At 34.9% G+C, this 18,264-nt stretch overlaps 2 protein-coding genes across 2 annotated transcripts; one reads left to right on the top strand and one right to left on the bottom strand.

Annotated features, from left to right (window-relative positions):
* The first annotated feature begins 4,297 nt into the window (after positions 1–4,297).
* Positions 4,298–7,067, top strand: LOC144556141 (Pentatricopeptide repeat (PPR-like) superfamily protein). The gene is made up of 2 exons (XM_078304631.1): positions 4,298–6,500; positions 6,744–7,067. Exon 1 carries the CDS (start codon positions 4,525–4,527, stop codon positions 6,472–6,474), a length of 1,950 nt encoding a protein of 649 aa, XP_078160757.1. The 5' UTR covers positions 4,298–4,524; the 3' UTR covers positions 6,475–6,500; positions 6,744–7,067.
* Positions 7,068–10,400: 3,333 nt separating this feature from the next.
* Positions 10,401–14,424, bottom strand: RPS1 (ribosomal protein S1). Its single transcript, XM_078304653.1, has 7 exons — positions 13,819–14,424; positions 13,006–13,284; positions 12,813–12,893; positions 11,800–12,084; positions 11,146–11,256; positions 10,970–11,056; positions 10,401–10,661 (listed from the first exon to the last, which is right to left on the bottom strand). Exons 1-7 carry the CDS (start codon positions 14,260–14,262, stop codon positions 10,569–10,571), a joined length of 1,380 nt encoding a protein of 459 aa, XP_078160779.1. The 5' UTR covers positions 14,263–14,424; the 3' UTR covers positions 10,401–10,568.
* Positions 14,425–18,264: the final 3,840 nt, after the last annotated feature.

Here is an 18,264-nt window from a genome sequence, read left to right on the forward strand (position 1 = left end):
ATGGCACAATACTCGGCCTTTTAGGCCTTATTTGTGTTGGGCTTATTTATAGTTTCCTATTTTTTTTTATTTTTTAGGCAAGGATATTCATGCTAAGCATGACAAATTTTAGCTTCTTTAATTGTATTTAAGAAACAATGTTCTGAATTCAATATATTTTCCCCAGTAAAATTAGTTCACACATACACGATCATACTTTTGTATACACGTATATACAGTATGAGCCTAATATATTTCCAAAATGAAAATTTGTTCTCCCGTTGCATATATATATATATATATAGAGTACGGCTAACGCGCTTCCTCTAGCATATGGGCCGAAATGCTTCCGGTGAAAATTTGAAATTTCAAAATTCAAAATGTCGATCTGAACCGTTCATCTTCTTCTCCATATTAATATCTGCTTGGAGACCAAATTTTACATTTTTCTGAAATTTTTTACTATTTATTAAGCCATTTTGAAAATCGCTGATCCAACGGTAGCTTCTGATTTTTACTGTTTGGTAAGCCACCGTTGGATCAGCAATTTTCAAAGTGGCTTAATAAATAGTAAAAAAATTCAGAAAAATGTAAAAATTGGTCTCCAAGCAGATATTAATATGGAGAAGAAGATGAACGGTTCAGATCGACTTTTTGGATTTTGAAATTTCAAATTTCCACCGGAAGCATTTCGGCCCATATGCTAGAGGAAGCGCGTTAGCCGTACTCTATATATATATATATATAGAGAGAGAGAGAGAGAGAGAGCAAAGCTAGGGTGTGATGTGCTCACCAAAAAGGTTTGAAGTTAGGGTGTGATGTGCTCATCAAGCTAGGGTGCGATGTGCTCAACCGCTTGACCTTGTAGCAAATGAATTCAAAACTTTCAAAATTTTGCATGTACATGCATCATTTATGAAGTAAATGGATTTCAACTATTTGGATTCATTGTTGAAAGCCGATCCAATATACTTTTGGAGTTATGCTCATCAAACTTTCTTGGTAAGCATATCACACTCTAGCTTTGCTCATATATATATATATATCTTGCATTTACATATTTTTAATGAAAAAAATCAAGCAGAAACTAAATTTGTACGTACAATACTCTCTACATGTATATATGTCAACATCTTAACTAAATTTGAATACATATATATTCTGCTTCTTCTCTGCATTTTCAATTCAGAAACTGTAGACTTGTAGTGCAATTATTTGGATGATCAGTAGTGGAGGCAGAAAGGTAAGTTGTTGATTTCTGATACCTTGAATTCAAGAAATCTACAGTGGTTAATATAAAATGACTAAGATATACATCAGCAATGACAAAAAAATGAGATAACTAGGTCACTTTTTTAATTCTATAGTGGAATGGGATATATATGGTGATATATGCCTATGCAAGTCTAAAGATATCCTATGTACTTATGCTAAGATGCCTACTTTGTTTTGTTAATTATGACCTCTTTGATTATCAGGTTTACTTGTCTTACTTTGAGAAACAACTCAATTTATATACCTATCTGTGTACTGATTAACACTTTCTATGATTTACCAGTAACTATTTTTTCTATTTATCATAGATAATAAAACTTATATTTAATATTTTTCTTCGTTGTTTACAGCACTGCTTGGCTACTTGCAACTGTCAGATCATAGAAGAGCGTATGTATGTAGATATTAATTCTTGGAAACGAACACATGCAAATATTGACACAATGACACGTCATAATTTAGTATTATTGCACCCGTGCATGTAGTTAGGCAGTTAGGTAAGTGTAGAAGCAAATTTTGAAAGAGACAAGCATTATACATATACAGTCTTCATGTATGCATGTAAAAAAAGTGTTATATATATATGTTATATCCGAAGTAGCAAATTACTGCGCATGATGGGTATATAACTGATTTCACAGAGAATTGCGTAAGGAATCAATTGACAAGACACGACAGCCTTTTAGTTTTCTTGGCAAAGAGGTTAGTTAGTTTGGACTTGACATGTTTGACTGAGTAGATAAGAAATAATAGAGGAGAATACTGGATAAATTAACATATATCAGCTTAAAAACAGGAGGAATGATTTGAGTCTGTTATACAAACACCAAACATGCACTTCCAATTTAATATATTTTATTATGAGAATGTCGGACCAAAGTGCACAGATATTTATTGATCCCATATGTCGTTGTAATAAACATAATTTCTTGTCCAAAATGACCCAAAATAGCTTTTAGTTATAATATATCATGCATTTGTATCACTTACAAATTCATATTTTATGAGAATGTTGGACCAAAGTTTACCTATATATTGATCCCATATGTGTCGTTCTAACAGACTTAAATTGTTTTTTGTTGGATATAATAAATAGGTTTTTAATTATAATATCATGCATATGTACATTTGTTCGATATAATAAATAGTTTTATTTTTTAAGATATTATACCAGTCTAATATATATGGCAACATTAATTGTGTGGTCTGTGTAAGAGACTTGCTACAGCCGGATAGTTCAAAGACTACATTTATTTATTTATTTTCCTTTATTTTGGATCACAAATCCAAACAATATTGCACTACAAGGTTCTAAACCCCTTCAATTCTCCAATTCGAATTAGTTCCTATTAGATTTTTTTAAAGATAATTAAGAAAGAGTTCAAATAGTCCATAACTTAGTTTTATAGAAATGAAAATAATCCAGAATTAATTTTTAATCTAGTTGTTAATTAAATGCAATGGCTCTCCATGTATCCCTTGTGAATACTTTTTTGAATAAAAGTTGGAGGTTAAGCCACCCAAATATTTAATATTCACAAATGACTGTTTCTTTTGAATTTCGAACCTACCACCTCTCATCCAAAATAAAGTTACACTAAACATTTTCTATTGAAAATTGAACTCGAGCCTCTATTATGAGAAAAATATGTTACTATTAATTCATGGGCTCGGTGGCAAACTAAATTGTATTGAAATTCAAATAAATCAGATATTAGATAAAGAACCTATTTGCGGTCTACGGTAAAATAGTACATAAATATATATATTTAGAGCAAAATTAAGGTGTGATGTGCTCACCAAGAGAGGTTAGTGAGTACACTTCTAAAAGACTATTCGATTAACTTCAAACTACGAATTTTTTAGCATATGGTAAAGCAGTCAAAACAATGAACATTTTATAAGTTAACTTTTTAATTGTTTTATGTATTAATTTTTCATCATTTTTTTGACCGTTTGACCATGTACAAATGAATTCGAAACTTTAAAGAATTTACATGCACATACATAACTCACGAAGTACTTAGATTTCAACGGTTTGAATTCGTAGCTCGAAGTCAATCCAATAGTCTTTTGAAGATGTACTCACCAACCTCTCTCAGTGAACACATCACATCCTAGTTTTGCTCTATTAATTATATGTTGTAGGTATTTTAGGATAAGATAATCCATTAAAATATTGGATCTTTACATGTATTATACAGTCTTGTGAGTTTAACTAATGCACATCCTGATCATTTCAATACCTCCAAAAATCTTTCTACTAAACTGTGACATTTAGACCACATGACTGATTCAGAACACTCGTTTAAACTTTGTATGAAATCTCGAAAATTGTCATCCCGACCATATTTCCCTGAGGAACCCAAAATGATTGAACAATACACACATGCTTTCACAGAGTTCGATTAATCCCTTGATAAGTTGAGAAACCCGGATTGACGGTCAAACTTATATTAGATAGTAAATGGGCCGAACAATCTATAATTAGAGCCCATAATGTTTTCATTCAAATCTGACAGTCTCTAGCTTTCCTAAAGACCAAGGCCTGTTCGGCAATGTCATTTCTCATGAGTTGGTCAATTGCGTCGAGATTTTGCTCTCGGCTCTTTTGCATTTTTTGACAGAGAAATATGATATTCGAGAGAGCTACTGCATTTTATGAAAAAGAGGTTAGAGATCTGAGTCGATTATTGTATTTTCCACTAGTATTAGAATTGAAAATGAAATTCGAACCGTCGAAACAGGAAAAAAAAACCTCCATAAGCCCACTTGTACCAGGATTTTCCATTGAGAATGACTTGCCGAACAGGCCCTAGAGAATAAATATAAATATATTGACAGAGCAATTGTTGCTTCATGCTACGCACGAGTCAATAGCGTACTGTTTTGGATCTATATTATATATCCGTTACATGAAGCACAAAGTACTCTGTCAATATATTTACCCGGCCCGTCAACGGCCCAAGAGGGTTTGTTACTTGGTGACCCGCCTAAGCCCGAACTGTATTGTTCATCTCCACAGTCGCAGCTCTTTCAACCACCTTCTTCAAGCTCTCTCAATTGTTTCTCTTCTAAAATTCTCTATTCAATATAAACCCGTCTCAGCAGTTCAAATCCACCATCACAACTGCTCAAATTCGTGTGTCCAGAGCCTACAGGCCCTACTCCTCCCCACTCGCTTTGAGTTGTTCGTCATTCTTTATATGGTTAGGCGTACGACCGTGCCTCTCAACTGTTCGACGAAATTCCCCTGAGAAGAAGATTGTTATGTTTTTGGCCAACCCATGTAAATTCTCGCGAAGTACGCAGTTCTTGCTTTCAGTTCGTTATTTCTCTCCAGCTAATGACCTGTCTAGACCTTGTAAAACCCTTTCTGACATGTTTGTAAATTATACCGATTCCATTTCTAGAATCAAAGAGGTGCTACATCCCAATGTGTGGTCTGAATCTGTCGAAAAGGAATTGGATTCACTCAATGTAGACCTTAATACATTTGTTCTGAACCGAGTGATAGAAAGCTTATCTAATTCTGATGTAGCCTACCACTTGTACTGGTGGGCCGAGTCGAAGCCAAATTTTCTCCATGACCATTTCACCACAAAATCACTAATTGCATTACTAACGAAAGACCAAAACATTGGTCTTTTAACAGAGTTTTTAAGGAGGAGAAAAAGAGACAGAGGGTTCCAATTTCACCATTCTGTATACAGATTTTTAATTTCAGGCTATGTCAGAGCCGGTTTGGTAAGTACGGCACTGGAAGCATTTGAAGAATTAAAGGGATCAGATTGGAGTGTAATTTCTGTGGATTATAATAGATTTATGGGTGTTCTGATTAAAAACTGTTGTTTCGATTTGCTTGACATGTATTATGATACACTATCTCGATATGGGCTTTCTTTAAGCTCTTTCACCTATTCTAGATGGATTTCAAGCTTGTGTGAGGCAAAGAGGGGTGAATTAGTTGATAGATTATTACATGACATGGATCAAATTGGCTCATTCCCTGATATTTGGGCATGTAATATTTATATGAATTATTTATGTGGATGTAAAAGCATGAATGAGGCTTTACATTTTCTACAGACCATGGTTAACAAAGGAACAAACCCTGATTTGGTCACTTACACAACAGTAATCAAGGGTTTGTGTGATATTAAGAGATGTACTGATGCCATACAGCTGTATGATGAAATGGTCCAGAGAGGGTTCATACCAGATATCGTGATTTGTGGGACATTGGTTTTCGGTCTATGTAATGATGGCAAGGTTGAAATAGCATATGAGCTCCTGATGGAGATGTTAAAATTTGGTGTAAAACCGACAGTACCTATTTACAATGCTTTAATAAGTGGGTTCTGGAAAATGGATCAGATCGACAAAGCCCAAATCATCATATCGTTCATGCAAAGAAATGGGTGCAAACCTGACATAGTTACATACAATATTTTATTGAACCATTATTGTGACAAAGGAATGTTGGATAAAGCCGATGCACTGATCCGTAGAATGGAAATCTGTGGCGTGAACCCTGATGGATACAGTTATAACCAACTATTGAAGGGTTTATGCAAGACTAACCAAGTTGACAAAGCATTCGCAATTTTATCCGACCATATGGAGGTAGGTGGATTTTGTGATGTGGTTTCTTGTAATATTTTAATCGATGCATTTTGTAAATCAAGAAAGGTACAAGCAGCATATAGGCTATTAAATGAGATGAATTATAAAGGAATTAGGCCTGATTCAGTCACTTATACTACCATGATAAAAGGGTTTTTCACAGTTGGGCATTACACCCTTGCAGAGGAACTGTTTGATGAAATGCCTAAGAGAGGCTTGATGCCAAGCATTACTATGTACAATGTAATGATGCATCAACTTTGTAAACGCCACCGGTATGATCAAGCAAAGAAGCTTTTTTCAGAGATGATAGGAAAAGGAATTTATCCTGATTTGGTTTGTTATAATACATTAATAAATGGATTCCGATGGTGCAAAAAATCAAATGAGGCATTGGCTCTTTACAAGGAGATGAGGGAGAGGGGTGTGATGCCAGATGAGTTGACATTTCAATTTTTGATAGACGGGCTCTTAAGAGATAGAAAGGCCAAGGTGGCGTACGAGATTTGGGAGCATATGATGGACATTGGGATTACACTTAATAAAGAAGTGTCTGAGAGGCTAGTAAGGGCTATTAATTTGGAGAATAAATAGAGAAAATGTTGTTGGAATTCTAAAAGGTTTGTCTTCGAATTTCTGCTTTAGATTTGTTAATGTTTTTATTTGTTTTTGAGAAATCATCTACTATTTTTCATCAGTAGAGTTTTGTGTGGTAGCCTACATCTTGCTCTTTAAGTAACAAAAAAAAAAACTCTCAAGTAACCAATGCAATTTAACAAAGAGAAAATGAGACCTGACCAGCACTTAATCCTGACATTACAGTCAACACTCTTGTTTGCTAAAGTTTATCATCCATTGTGCAGCTTCTGGATGGTGAAATGACAGTAATGCCCTTTCTGGAATGTGCTTCTTGAGAAGGAAGGCTTTACTAAGCTTTGGCAAACTACACCATCGGATCTGAAAAACTTGAATACTGCATTGCTGTTTGTTCTTGTGAATTACTTCTGTAATTGTGATCAGAACTGATCCGATTCAAAATTTATTGCGATTGCATTTTAGTGTAGATAGGATACCAATAGACTAGGGTGAATTTATTTGACATTTCTTTAGAAATTTTTGCTGCTTGTAGCCTTGTACCAATATGTAAACAAAGTAGAAATGGCCGAATAGAATCAATCTTTCAATAATATTTTTGAATTTTTTTTCTCAGTTTCTTGTAATTTTCCGGTGCCATAAGTTGCTATAAATCTTTATCTGCATTAGATCATAAAGTTTGAAAATGAAATGCATCTAAACTTTTAATTTTGTTTTATTTTCACTCCATATAAAAATTTATTATTTTAGCGCGTTTCATTTTTACATCTATTTAAATGTGATAAATTACTTTTAGTGCATTTATTTTTAACATCAAGATAAGTATAATTCAGCTTTTTAAACTATAAAATTATACAATGAAAAATAATGAGATCAACATTTTGATTAGGTTTGTGAACACAACTTTTTGATATTTTCATGCAGATTTGATACACGACCTATCAAAGTTGTAAAAAATGCTTTTAATTTTTTTTTTTTACAATTATACAAATTATATTATCTTTTGTCGTAATTGTGATGTAAAACTAGTCGTCAATATATCAACTTCCCTTATCCAATAAGTTTTCTAGAAGCAGAAATATCATTTGTAGCATCTTTTTTTTAACAGAAATTGAGCCGCGTATAGATTAAAAATATCTAGCTCATTGCTTTAATTGCTAATGCAGTATTACCTGATATTATCACGCATCCTTTTCTTAAAAAAAATAAATGTACCATAAGAAAATTAACTTCATTTTTTTCACCAAACTACTCAGCTCTACTGGTAAATTACTCAGCTGATTTATTAGCACACGTATTCAAACGTCATATAAAAAACTAAACCAGCGGTTAAATTACAAGAAGTAAACTCAAAAGTCACTAAAGGATGATGAAAATTACAACATAACCAACTAGTTGTGCCAAAAAAAAAAAATTCCGCCTAAATTACAAGCCAGAACCTTAAATAACTAAAGCCCTACAAAACAACCATTATGAGCAGTTTTAGCTAATAAGAGCCGCTTGACTGATCACTGCTTGGAAGTTGACGTGGCACTAGAATGAAGCGGGTCACCCCGATGGACAACCAGGAGCTTGACTAGAGTCCAGGAGAAGAAGCAACAGATCCCTAGTACCCGCTCATGTTTTCAGTTGACAGCCTGAACAATCATCGTCTAGCCCACTGAAAGGAGCCATGGCCAGACCAACAGGAGGTCAGTGAAGCTTCGGATATGAAAAGAAATCAAATAAAACAGGGTTCTGAGCTATAATTAAATTAAACAGTGAATTGAGGCTTGATGTGTCTTTCCCTCATTACAGTCTTCATTAACCGCCACCACCAGCTTCCCTTCACTTGCACCATTGCATTTTGCCAGATTAAATTAACTCGCAGGTGAATATGTGCTGTAAAGTAGGAAAAAAGAAACGCAACACGACTACGAAATTAATAAATACAGTTAATTAAAAGGCTCTTGTGAAACATCCCATAGAGATGTCAAACATTTGACATAATCAAGAATGATGTGATAAATAAGTAATTAATTTTTTTTGATTCAAAATAAGTAATTAATTGAATGGCACTTTCAGTTAAGAACTTGATTCATTGAAGATGCCAATCATTTGACATTATAAAGAATGATATAATTTTTGAATTGAAATTAATGAATAAGCAACTTTGTTGTATAATCTGCCAGTATTTAAATTATTTGCCTAAATATCTGAGCCATCTCATCAGCTTTTACATAACACATATATATACATTCTGTAATATTAAATACAGTTCACAGCAATTCATAAAGAGAAACACCTATTCAAAGATTATCTTTGGTTGGGAATCATATCATCAGGAGTCGGTTCAAGCTTCTTTGTCGAGAGACTGACCTAGCCTCTTTCCCAGTCATAGCACACAAAATAAAAATATGGTTCAGTGAAATAAGTTACGTAAAAATCAATTTAACCTTTTTGCAACATCACCCTTGAAATTACCCAAACAAAATTACTGCAAAGAAAGTAAAATTGCAATTTGATTCTCTCTCTTTATTGGGATAGTTGTAACTTGGTTAATTGAAATTTCTGAATGGGAGGTTCTTCACAATCTCAGTCAATCATTCAATGCCTTCGTTGCGAACAAAAAAGAATGAGTAAAGATTTTTTTCTTAAAAAGAAGCCACAAAAAATCAAACTGTTTGAGTACCTGGAGGGTGTTGCCATGTTGTAAAACAGGCATCAGTAATCCCGTCATAACTATTATGTTGAATGGCAGCTCCAGAGGTCTTCTACACCAAGAAAGAAAAGAAATATCAATATCTGAGTGAAATAGTGGAAATTCAATATAGGTTGAATTTGAACTTTGAAGCAAGTCATAGAAACATACTATGAAAATATGAGAAAAAAAAAAAAAGCCACTGAGGGTTTTATAATGGCCACCAAAACCTGCACCAATAAACATCAAGCGGCTTGAATATAAGGTCGTAAAGTTAAAAACAATCATACCTAGAACAGCAGGTTTGGAGCAGTGACATAAGCCCTCGTCTCTCTTCTAAGAGAATGCATGTTCAATTCTCGAGAATAGCATCTAAAAGATGTTGGGTGTACCGGGCTCTTTAATACAAAAAAGAAAGAAACAAACAACCAGACCTCACTCGGATGGTACCAGTATGATAACACCACACCCCCATAAATGGAAGTTTTCTTATTACTCAAATTATCTTTAATGCGAATGATCATCTATGAATCTGATCAGTACTGGCACCAACCTAATATTACTAGTACCTGCTCAGCCTAAATCTTCTCCAACTGCAGATAGTTGCAATGTGGGACTTCTCTGTTTGCTCAGAGACCTAAGCTCTACGATTTCACTATGTAGAGAAATAGTTAAATATAGTTGTGTTTTTTTTTTTCTGTTTTATTGGGACTCTAGGGATGCGTATGTAATTTTATACAATTTACGGACTGTTTTGTAACTTTAATACATTAATACAATGCATGTAGGATAAACCAGAATTCAAGGTGTGCCAAAATTCCAATCCGGCCCAGCAAAAACTTCAAAATGTGTTTCACACAGGCCACACGGATTGTAGATTTTATTTGAAATCAAACTGTGCGAAATGCCTATTCGGCCCAGCAAAAAAGAAAAAAATTGTTGCTACTTATAATTTTTTTAAAAACCAAACCAATCAAGTTGGTTTATTAATTTTTTATTTTTTTATTTATGGTTTATGAAAAAAAGTCTCCATCTTTTGTCATTTGAATATCAAATAAATTATATAACAGCTTACAGTGTAAAAGGTCAGGTACAAAAGCCTCAGAGAGGAACGCACTATATTGGCCTAGCCTACTTTCAGTTACATTAATTATTTTGTACAATGATCATTGTACTTCTTTTTGGAGAAACAAGTACGATCTCCACATGAACATTTATTAACATATTGGAAGAAAAAGAAAGAAAGAAAAAAAAAACATTTTGACAATTTCTTCAGAACTTACATGATATATTCTAACGCAAGTGTTCTAAACAGTAAAACCTCATTACAGAAAAAGAAAAGATATTACAAAATGCTTCTGATAGGGTGATCAGTTTTTTATCAAAGAAAGTGTATTTCATATTTGCCATGCCTTCAGATGACTTTTTCTGCAGGTGGGATATCAAAATCAGTAGTGTCTTCAGACAGTGGTCCCAAAATTCCGTCGGAACTGAGACCCAATCCACTCTGAAAATCGAATAATACAAAATATATAGATTATATTTCGGTTGATACAGAAAATGAGAGATGACTGAATAAAAATTTCATCGTGATGTGTACTCTCAATTTTTTTTTTTTTTAAGTAAAGATTGGAGGTCAAGTCACCCAACTATTTAATACCCTTGTTATTACAACAAAGGATTTTCCCCATCCGGGTTTCTAATCCATGATCTCTCACATAGAGATCATGTGTCTTTGCCACTAGACCAAATGCTGGTTCTTATGTGTACTCTCAATTTAATGATTCAAAAACGAAACAGCAGGAATAAAACTACCTCCGGTTGAAATCTGAGCATGTCGGCACGGGCCATTGCCTCAGCTTGCGCAATTCTCTGCCTGAATATCTGAGCCATCTCATCAGCCTTTATGAATCACAGAGAAACATTGATTAATATTTTATGCTGCAAATGGCAATTCATGTAGAGAGATTGGACAGGACTAGAAAAAAGACCTTTTCGAAGACCATCTTTGGGTTGCGAATCATGTCACCAGGCGTCGGTTCAAGCTTCTTTGTTGAGAGACTCACGCGGCCTCTTTCCCGGTCATGACTCAAAACCATAACCTTATCAGATCAAAAACACACAAAATAAAATTACAGTTCAGTGCAAAAAATTGAAGTTAGAAATCAATTTAACCATTTTGCAGCATCACCCTAGAATATATCAAAATAGCACCAAAACAGAAAAGAGTGCTCTTTAAACGTCACTGCTTCTTTAATGATTTTCAGCAGTAGAAAGAATTACCACATAAGAAGGATTGGTTAATTAATTCCACTTTGAAGAAATTTGTGTTTTTAATAAGCTGTGCCAAGTTCATGACATTGCTTTTCTTTTCAGCTTGGAAAATTGAATTGTAGTAGTTCTTAAAAGCAAATGAAAGGATAATAACTCTATTTCGGAAAAGGGAAAGCTTTCGTCAAACAGAAGTAGTTCGTTTAAACACAATTTGGTTCTTATCTGTTTGGGACAGTTGCACCTTAATTAATTGAAAGTTTCTGAAAAGGAGCTTCTTTGCAATTTGAAACAAATAAATAATGGCTGTCACCAAAACAAGAAAAGGATGCACAGCAACCAGTAACCTTATTTTCATAAACAGTTTTGAGTACCTTGAGGCTGTCGCCAGGTTGTAAAACAGTAGCAACATCAGTAACCCTGTCATGACTGATCTGACTGACATGCAAGAGACCATTGATTCCACCAATGTCAATAAAAGCACCATAAGGCTTGATGCTCTCAACAGTTCCCAAAACAACCGAGCCGATGCCAAGCTGTGCTTGGCTGTCAGCCATGGCCTTGCGTTGGCTGAGAACAAGTCTAGTCTGCTCCTGGTCTACTTCCACTATTTTGAGCGGAAGCTCCAGACCCATTAGGTCTTCTATATCTGCCTCTTTCTGAAATATGCAGTCATCTTGCTTGAGGATTTGTTTTTTTGGGGGAATTTCATTTATACCCTCAAAACGATATTTAATCGTATTCCCCCTATAAAATCCATAATATCATATTTACCCCTCTAAATTTTACGAACTCAGAATTTATCCATTTATTATTTTTTCTATTAGAAAAATAAAAATATGTAGCATGTTTCAAAAAAATGTCAGTCTTCTAATCGATTGGTTTCCAGGACATTTCTCTACTTCTGACACTTACACAAACATATACCTACTTGTCACTGTGTACAGGGGCGGGTTGACATACAACATATGGGGGTCAATTGCCCCCCATTAATTTTCAATTTTTTTGTTTTTATATATGATTTTCTATATACTTTAGAGTAAAATGCTATGGGTAATGTAAAATTGGCCCCCATTTGCAGCATGGAAATTTTATATAATTGACCCATTTACATTGGACCCCCATGGCTTGAAAGTCTTGCTATGAGTCAGAAGTAGAGACCCATTTGCCATCGGCGCTGTTGAGCTGGCCCTATTGGAATATGATTGGTAGTTTTTTATGGTTTTTTTGGGCTTTGCAAATGAATTGTGACTACTCTAACAGCTTTAAGTTCCTATATTTTATTTGGAACCAAGGTGGCCAAATCTAGGTAAAGAAGCATAAATATAAGAGCAAACTGGCAGAAATTTAATCAAAGTCAATTTTGAATCAAGTAATAGAAGCAAACCATTGAAATCTGAGAGAAAGGAATGAAACCATTGAGGCCTTCCACAACGGCCACCACACCTCCAGTATTTCCTCCCACAACCTGCGCAAATAACAAATCAAGCCAATTAATTAATGATGCCGTGAATGTAAAATAATCAGGCCTCACTGGTACAGTACTAGTCTATCTCACCAATTAACTAAATGGTACTCACTTTACCAACGACCGGTGCATCTTCGGCTTGCAGCTGCCGGCACCTTTCCCATGCGAGCTCATATTGGAGATTTTTCAGACTAACAATATAAGAACAAGTACCACGTCTATATTCACCAATGATTTGAAACTCTGCGCAAAGACCAGGGTAAATGCCGGCGGCATTCATATTCCTTCCTGGGATAATGCATGCTTGATCTAATGGTAACATAGCAAGTGATTTTGTCCCTATGTTGACAAACGCTGATAGTTTCCGTACTAGGTACACCACACCATTGACCTGTAAAGACGCAATTAAACCCATAATGGATTTACTAAGTAGTTCTAATTTTCTTCCTAGTGCAAGTTTAGAGTAGATCAATGTGTTATGCATTGATAGAGGGATGCTGAGGGCTTAATATTTATTTGGACTGAAATTCCCAAAAGACACTGAAGACTACCAAGTAATGGTTATATATATCATATTGGTATTGTATACCAGCATGTACTGGTGCTGGCAGGACAGTAGTACTTAATCTTAGCTAGAGATCACTAATCTTAGTCATCAATTACTCAGGGAGTTTTAAACAATAAACAGTTATCTAAAAAAAAATTATCCTATTACATTTAATTAAAAGTACTATCACTAAAATAAATGTAATTTCTTAAAAATTCTGAAGTGCATCTGGATGAAATGTCAAGCTACCTACAATAGTACAATGTACACTTCCATTTGTAAAAGTGTACTTCAGCAAATTATATTGAAATAGAGGTACTTTCTTTTAATTAGCGGACACGGGTATTTACAAATAAGAAATGATAGAGAGCTACAAACCCTGGCGCCAACCGACCAGACCCCCCCATTGTCATACTCCTCATCCCCCTCCTCGTCTTCCTCCTCCTCATGATATAAATACTTCTTCTTGACCTTCCTCGAAGGACCACGTGCAGCTCTCTCCTGACCTGGCCGCGTCTCCTTGGGTGTCTTAAAGCGATCCAGAGACTTGGTGACCGCCGCTATCATTTCCTCCTCCGTGAAGGAGAGTCCTTCCATAGGGTCTGTGCGGCATCTAATGTAAGCGTCCTCAAACTGCTTACGCAATACCTCCCTCTCCTTTTCCTCTTCAGTCATGGGGTAGGTTCCCGCCACAAAAGAAGCTACTACGACTGAGTTGCTCCGTTTCTGTAAAGTGCGCTTTGGGGAAATGTATTTGTTGGTGGTGGTGGAAAGTAGGGGGTGAGGGCTGAGAGGGGAGAGGTGGGGCGCCATCGACGCCATTAGAGGATTTTCAACAGGTTTCTGGGGTAAGATGTAGTGACTGTTGGGAGAGAGATTTGGGCTTGTGTTATCTAGCTTTTCTCCTATCCGATTTCTATGGTGGGGATGATATAACTGATGAACATGATGAAGTGAGCTACTATGTTTTGCGATTTAGCCCTTACAACTTTATTTTTATTAACAACTTTTTTACAAGCTATAAAATGGACTTTGCAGCTGTAAGTCTCATACAAGGTTTTTTTTTGGGCCTTAGAAAAACTTGATATCAATTAGAGGCCTGACTATGGGCCCAAAATTTAAATCTCAGTGGCCTTGATATTGATTTAGGGGAAGTTTGTATCCATTCGAACTTCAATTCAGGCCTATGAATGAATAATGAATTGTTGTACCTGAAGTTTAGTCAGTATTAAAATTCCATAAGATTTATAGCAATAAATTGTTAATATATACCTGAAGGTTAAAGACACTTCTCGGGTTATTTTTTACTTAGAATGTACTTCTACTATAGTACAAACAAGAAAAAGGCAACCGATATTAGGCCTTTCACATATGAAAAATGATATTACCGTTCAGTTTTTGCTTCTTCTTCCTTTTTTCTGCAAAGAAAAAAGAATAAATATGTAATTCTGTTTCTGTATGATTAGCATAGTGAATGAAGAAAAAACACATATATATCCACGTATTTGCACGTATTTGTACGACACTTAGGATAGCTCTTGACACGTTTCAATCGCATGTCAAAATGCCATACGTGTCATGACGTGTCTAGTAAAGAACACCTATACCATATTTTGTGTCAAAACATGACAAAACAAAATATTTGACGTGTCTCAAACTCTTAATATATTTAAACACAACAGAACCGCAATACGATAGCATCGCCGTGCATCTAGAACTGTCAGATATTTCCTAATAAAAATTTAAAAGCTCAGATCTCATCTCCCGTACAAAATGCGTTTTTCTTATACTTTGAGATTCGTACTAGTTCAATTTAAAAGTGTGTTGTGCCTGTAGGCACTATTTCAATCATAAGCATTATAAGGACGAATTAGAAGAGAAAATATTGTCCGATTTAGATTTAAAATGTTAATTACATCTATAATTCACTTTGATCCCGTTGAAACCAGATCGACGTACCTACACTAGTCAACTAGATTTCAATCTTTTTAGTTACCGTAATCTTCTACAAGATATGTTTATATATTACCAATAGTGCATGCACCTTATATACAGAAAACAAATTAATTAAACCGCGTTGATTTATTGTTAGCAATTTATAGCATGTATCAAGAGTGAGGCTACGATATATATTACGTAACATATATAGAGCATATTGGTATGCACTAGAAATCCTAAACCATGCATATAACAGTAATAATTTTAAAAATAAATATGTACAGTGCAGAGCACTCTCTAATGTGCATCTCCCCGTATCCTCGCTCAAATACCATTCTGTTTTTATTTTTAAGCAACTATATTAAGAAGCGGATAATGCATACTAGAATACTAGATTAGTAGGGGGGATAAAAATAACAATTTATATCACTTTTGATACACATCAGTGGTCTACTTGCACTTCTGACTTATGTTATCAACTCCTTGGACGGTGGATCCTTATCCTTTTATTCAACCCATGCTTTTCTTCAACCTATGCTGAATATTACATGGCGATCTATGTCTGCACAGACACTGGTGAGACTTTAGACTGGTAGAATTCAGAGTTCGACCCTGTAAAGATATCCTGGATATTCTGTAGCAATACTACTATCACCAACGCTGCAGCGAGTCAGGAACTGCTTTTCATCATAGTGACAAATGAATTATTCGGGTTCGGTTCGGCGAGATCAAAAATTCGTGATTCGGGAATGATTCGGGTATAATTTGGGAATGATTCGGAATTATCTGAAGCAGAAATCTCAGTTCTGCAAGGGAGCAAAAAAAAAAACTAAAAAAAATAATCGTTCTTGGAAAAGATTCGTGAATAATTCGTAAAATTCGAAAAAAGTTCGTAAAATTCGGGAATTATTCGGGTTTAATTCGGTCAACTGAATAATTCGACGTTCAGTTTGGCATCACCCTAAAAAAGAACTAAACGGATATAATTCGGATATAATTTGGATACCTTGTCACTATGCTTTTCATTCTGTTGGCATTTGTGTGCCACTGACTCGTCACACGGTTAGACAATCACACAAGAAAACAGAGGATATAATTTTGAATAAACAAGAAACTTCCGGGAAAATGTTCCCGATTTGGATGGTCCGGGTGTCTAATTCAAATCCTACACTTCCCGGGTCTCGCGGGTGTACTCCTTTAGGGAAATAAATCTGCTACGATCCTAGGAGATTGTGCGGTTCTACGATTCTAAATCCAACCTTTTATTTTTTTGAGTTGTGCGAATCTCTACAGAAAAAAATTTCATGCACAAATCTTAAAGAAAATGAAAGGTTGGATTTAGAATTATAGAACCCTACAATCCCCTTAGTATCGTAGCAGATTTACTTCCCTCGTTTAGTCGCCACGGAAGGTTCTCTCACCGACAGACTCAGTCACCCTTATCCCATGGGCATTAAATGCTTCATGGTTCATTGTCTAGTAATTAGTTTATTGACAATTGAATTTGCGAAGGCGGTGACTTGATCCGAGTTCCCATAATCCAATAGAATATTCTTCCATCGGAATCCACATCATCTCCTGTAGTACGTCCTGGAAAATGCTCTTACCGTCTAAATTACGCAAGTGACGAAGTGTCGGATTTAAATGGACAGCGACAGTTTCACTAGACTGGAGAATTCATAGGATTTTTAGATGGTGATTTGACCCCATGGAGATCGAATTCACATTCTCTCCAATACCTGATAAGGGAATCTAATATTTTACAATTACTAGATCTGGACCGTTGTTTTTAACTTGCCACGAATCTTAAAGTCCAAAAATACTGCCCTCCATAGTGATCTGAATCCCAAACCGGTTGAGATTTAATCTCAAACTGTAAAGTGAATGTGATCCTCTGCAATACCTGAGAGAATACGGATTCATGGAGATCGGGGCACCGCCCGTCTCTCCAAAGGGAAACACCCGTCCTTTGTTTTGAACTGTCTGATTGAATTTGGACGGCGATAAGCTCTGCAAGAGACACGTTGATTTATAGATGGCGAGAATCCATTGGATCTTTCGTGGGCCCTGTTAAGATCTTAATTTATTTAAGGCCGCAAAAGAAGAAAGGAGCCGTTAACGAAAACAACACGTTGTTTTAGGCCACTATTTTTCCAAAAATTAAAATTAAATTTTTTTGAGAAAGGTCATGCAAAAACTACAAGCTTTTATTCGCTCCTAAATCCTTATCATGTTTTAAGATATATCTTAACACTAGGGTTACGTCGGACCAATTACAGAGCGTCATGATATTTAGTATTTTACTGCTTTTCATACTAACACAATTATCTCTAGATATTTTAATTGCCACCAGCTTTATTCTTCAATGATCTTTTTTTATTTTAAGCTAAATATCTTTCTTAATTTATCAGTATCGACCATTGTTTCTTTATATGTCATTCTTCTTTTAGAAAATCAAAAAGTTGCCAAGTTATCATCTTAGATGTAATGGACATGAATCATATTTATAACTTTTTAGGACCAACAAAAATGCAATCTTCCATCATATAATTGGTAATCTATTAAAATTGCAGTATAACTGAAAGAAAGACTAACAAAATAGTTTATAAAAGTTGCATTGTTCTCCATTTAAAATACAAAACAATGTATATTGTACGTTGTTCAAATTGTTCTATATGCTACTTATTAAATTTATTCAAAAATATATAGAAATCTTGTACTTTAGTGAGACGATCTCCTACAAGATTATTTTTTCTCATATTTTTAAAAAATAATAAAGATTTAGAGAATATAAGATCTAACAATTATGAAAATGAAGTGAAAGATAGTCATTTCTGGAGAAAAATTTAAGGGGGGCAAATTTGTCCACATAATTAAGATATTTGA

The sequence above is a fragment of the Carex rostrata genome, chromosome 6 (assembly GCF_964058835.1).
Source record: "Carex rostrata chromosome 6, lpCarRost1.2, whole genome shotgun sequence".
Classification (NCBI taxonomy): domain Eukaryota; kingdom Viridiplantae; phylum Streptophyta; class Magnoliopsida; order Poales; family Cyperaceae; genus Carex; species Carex rostrata.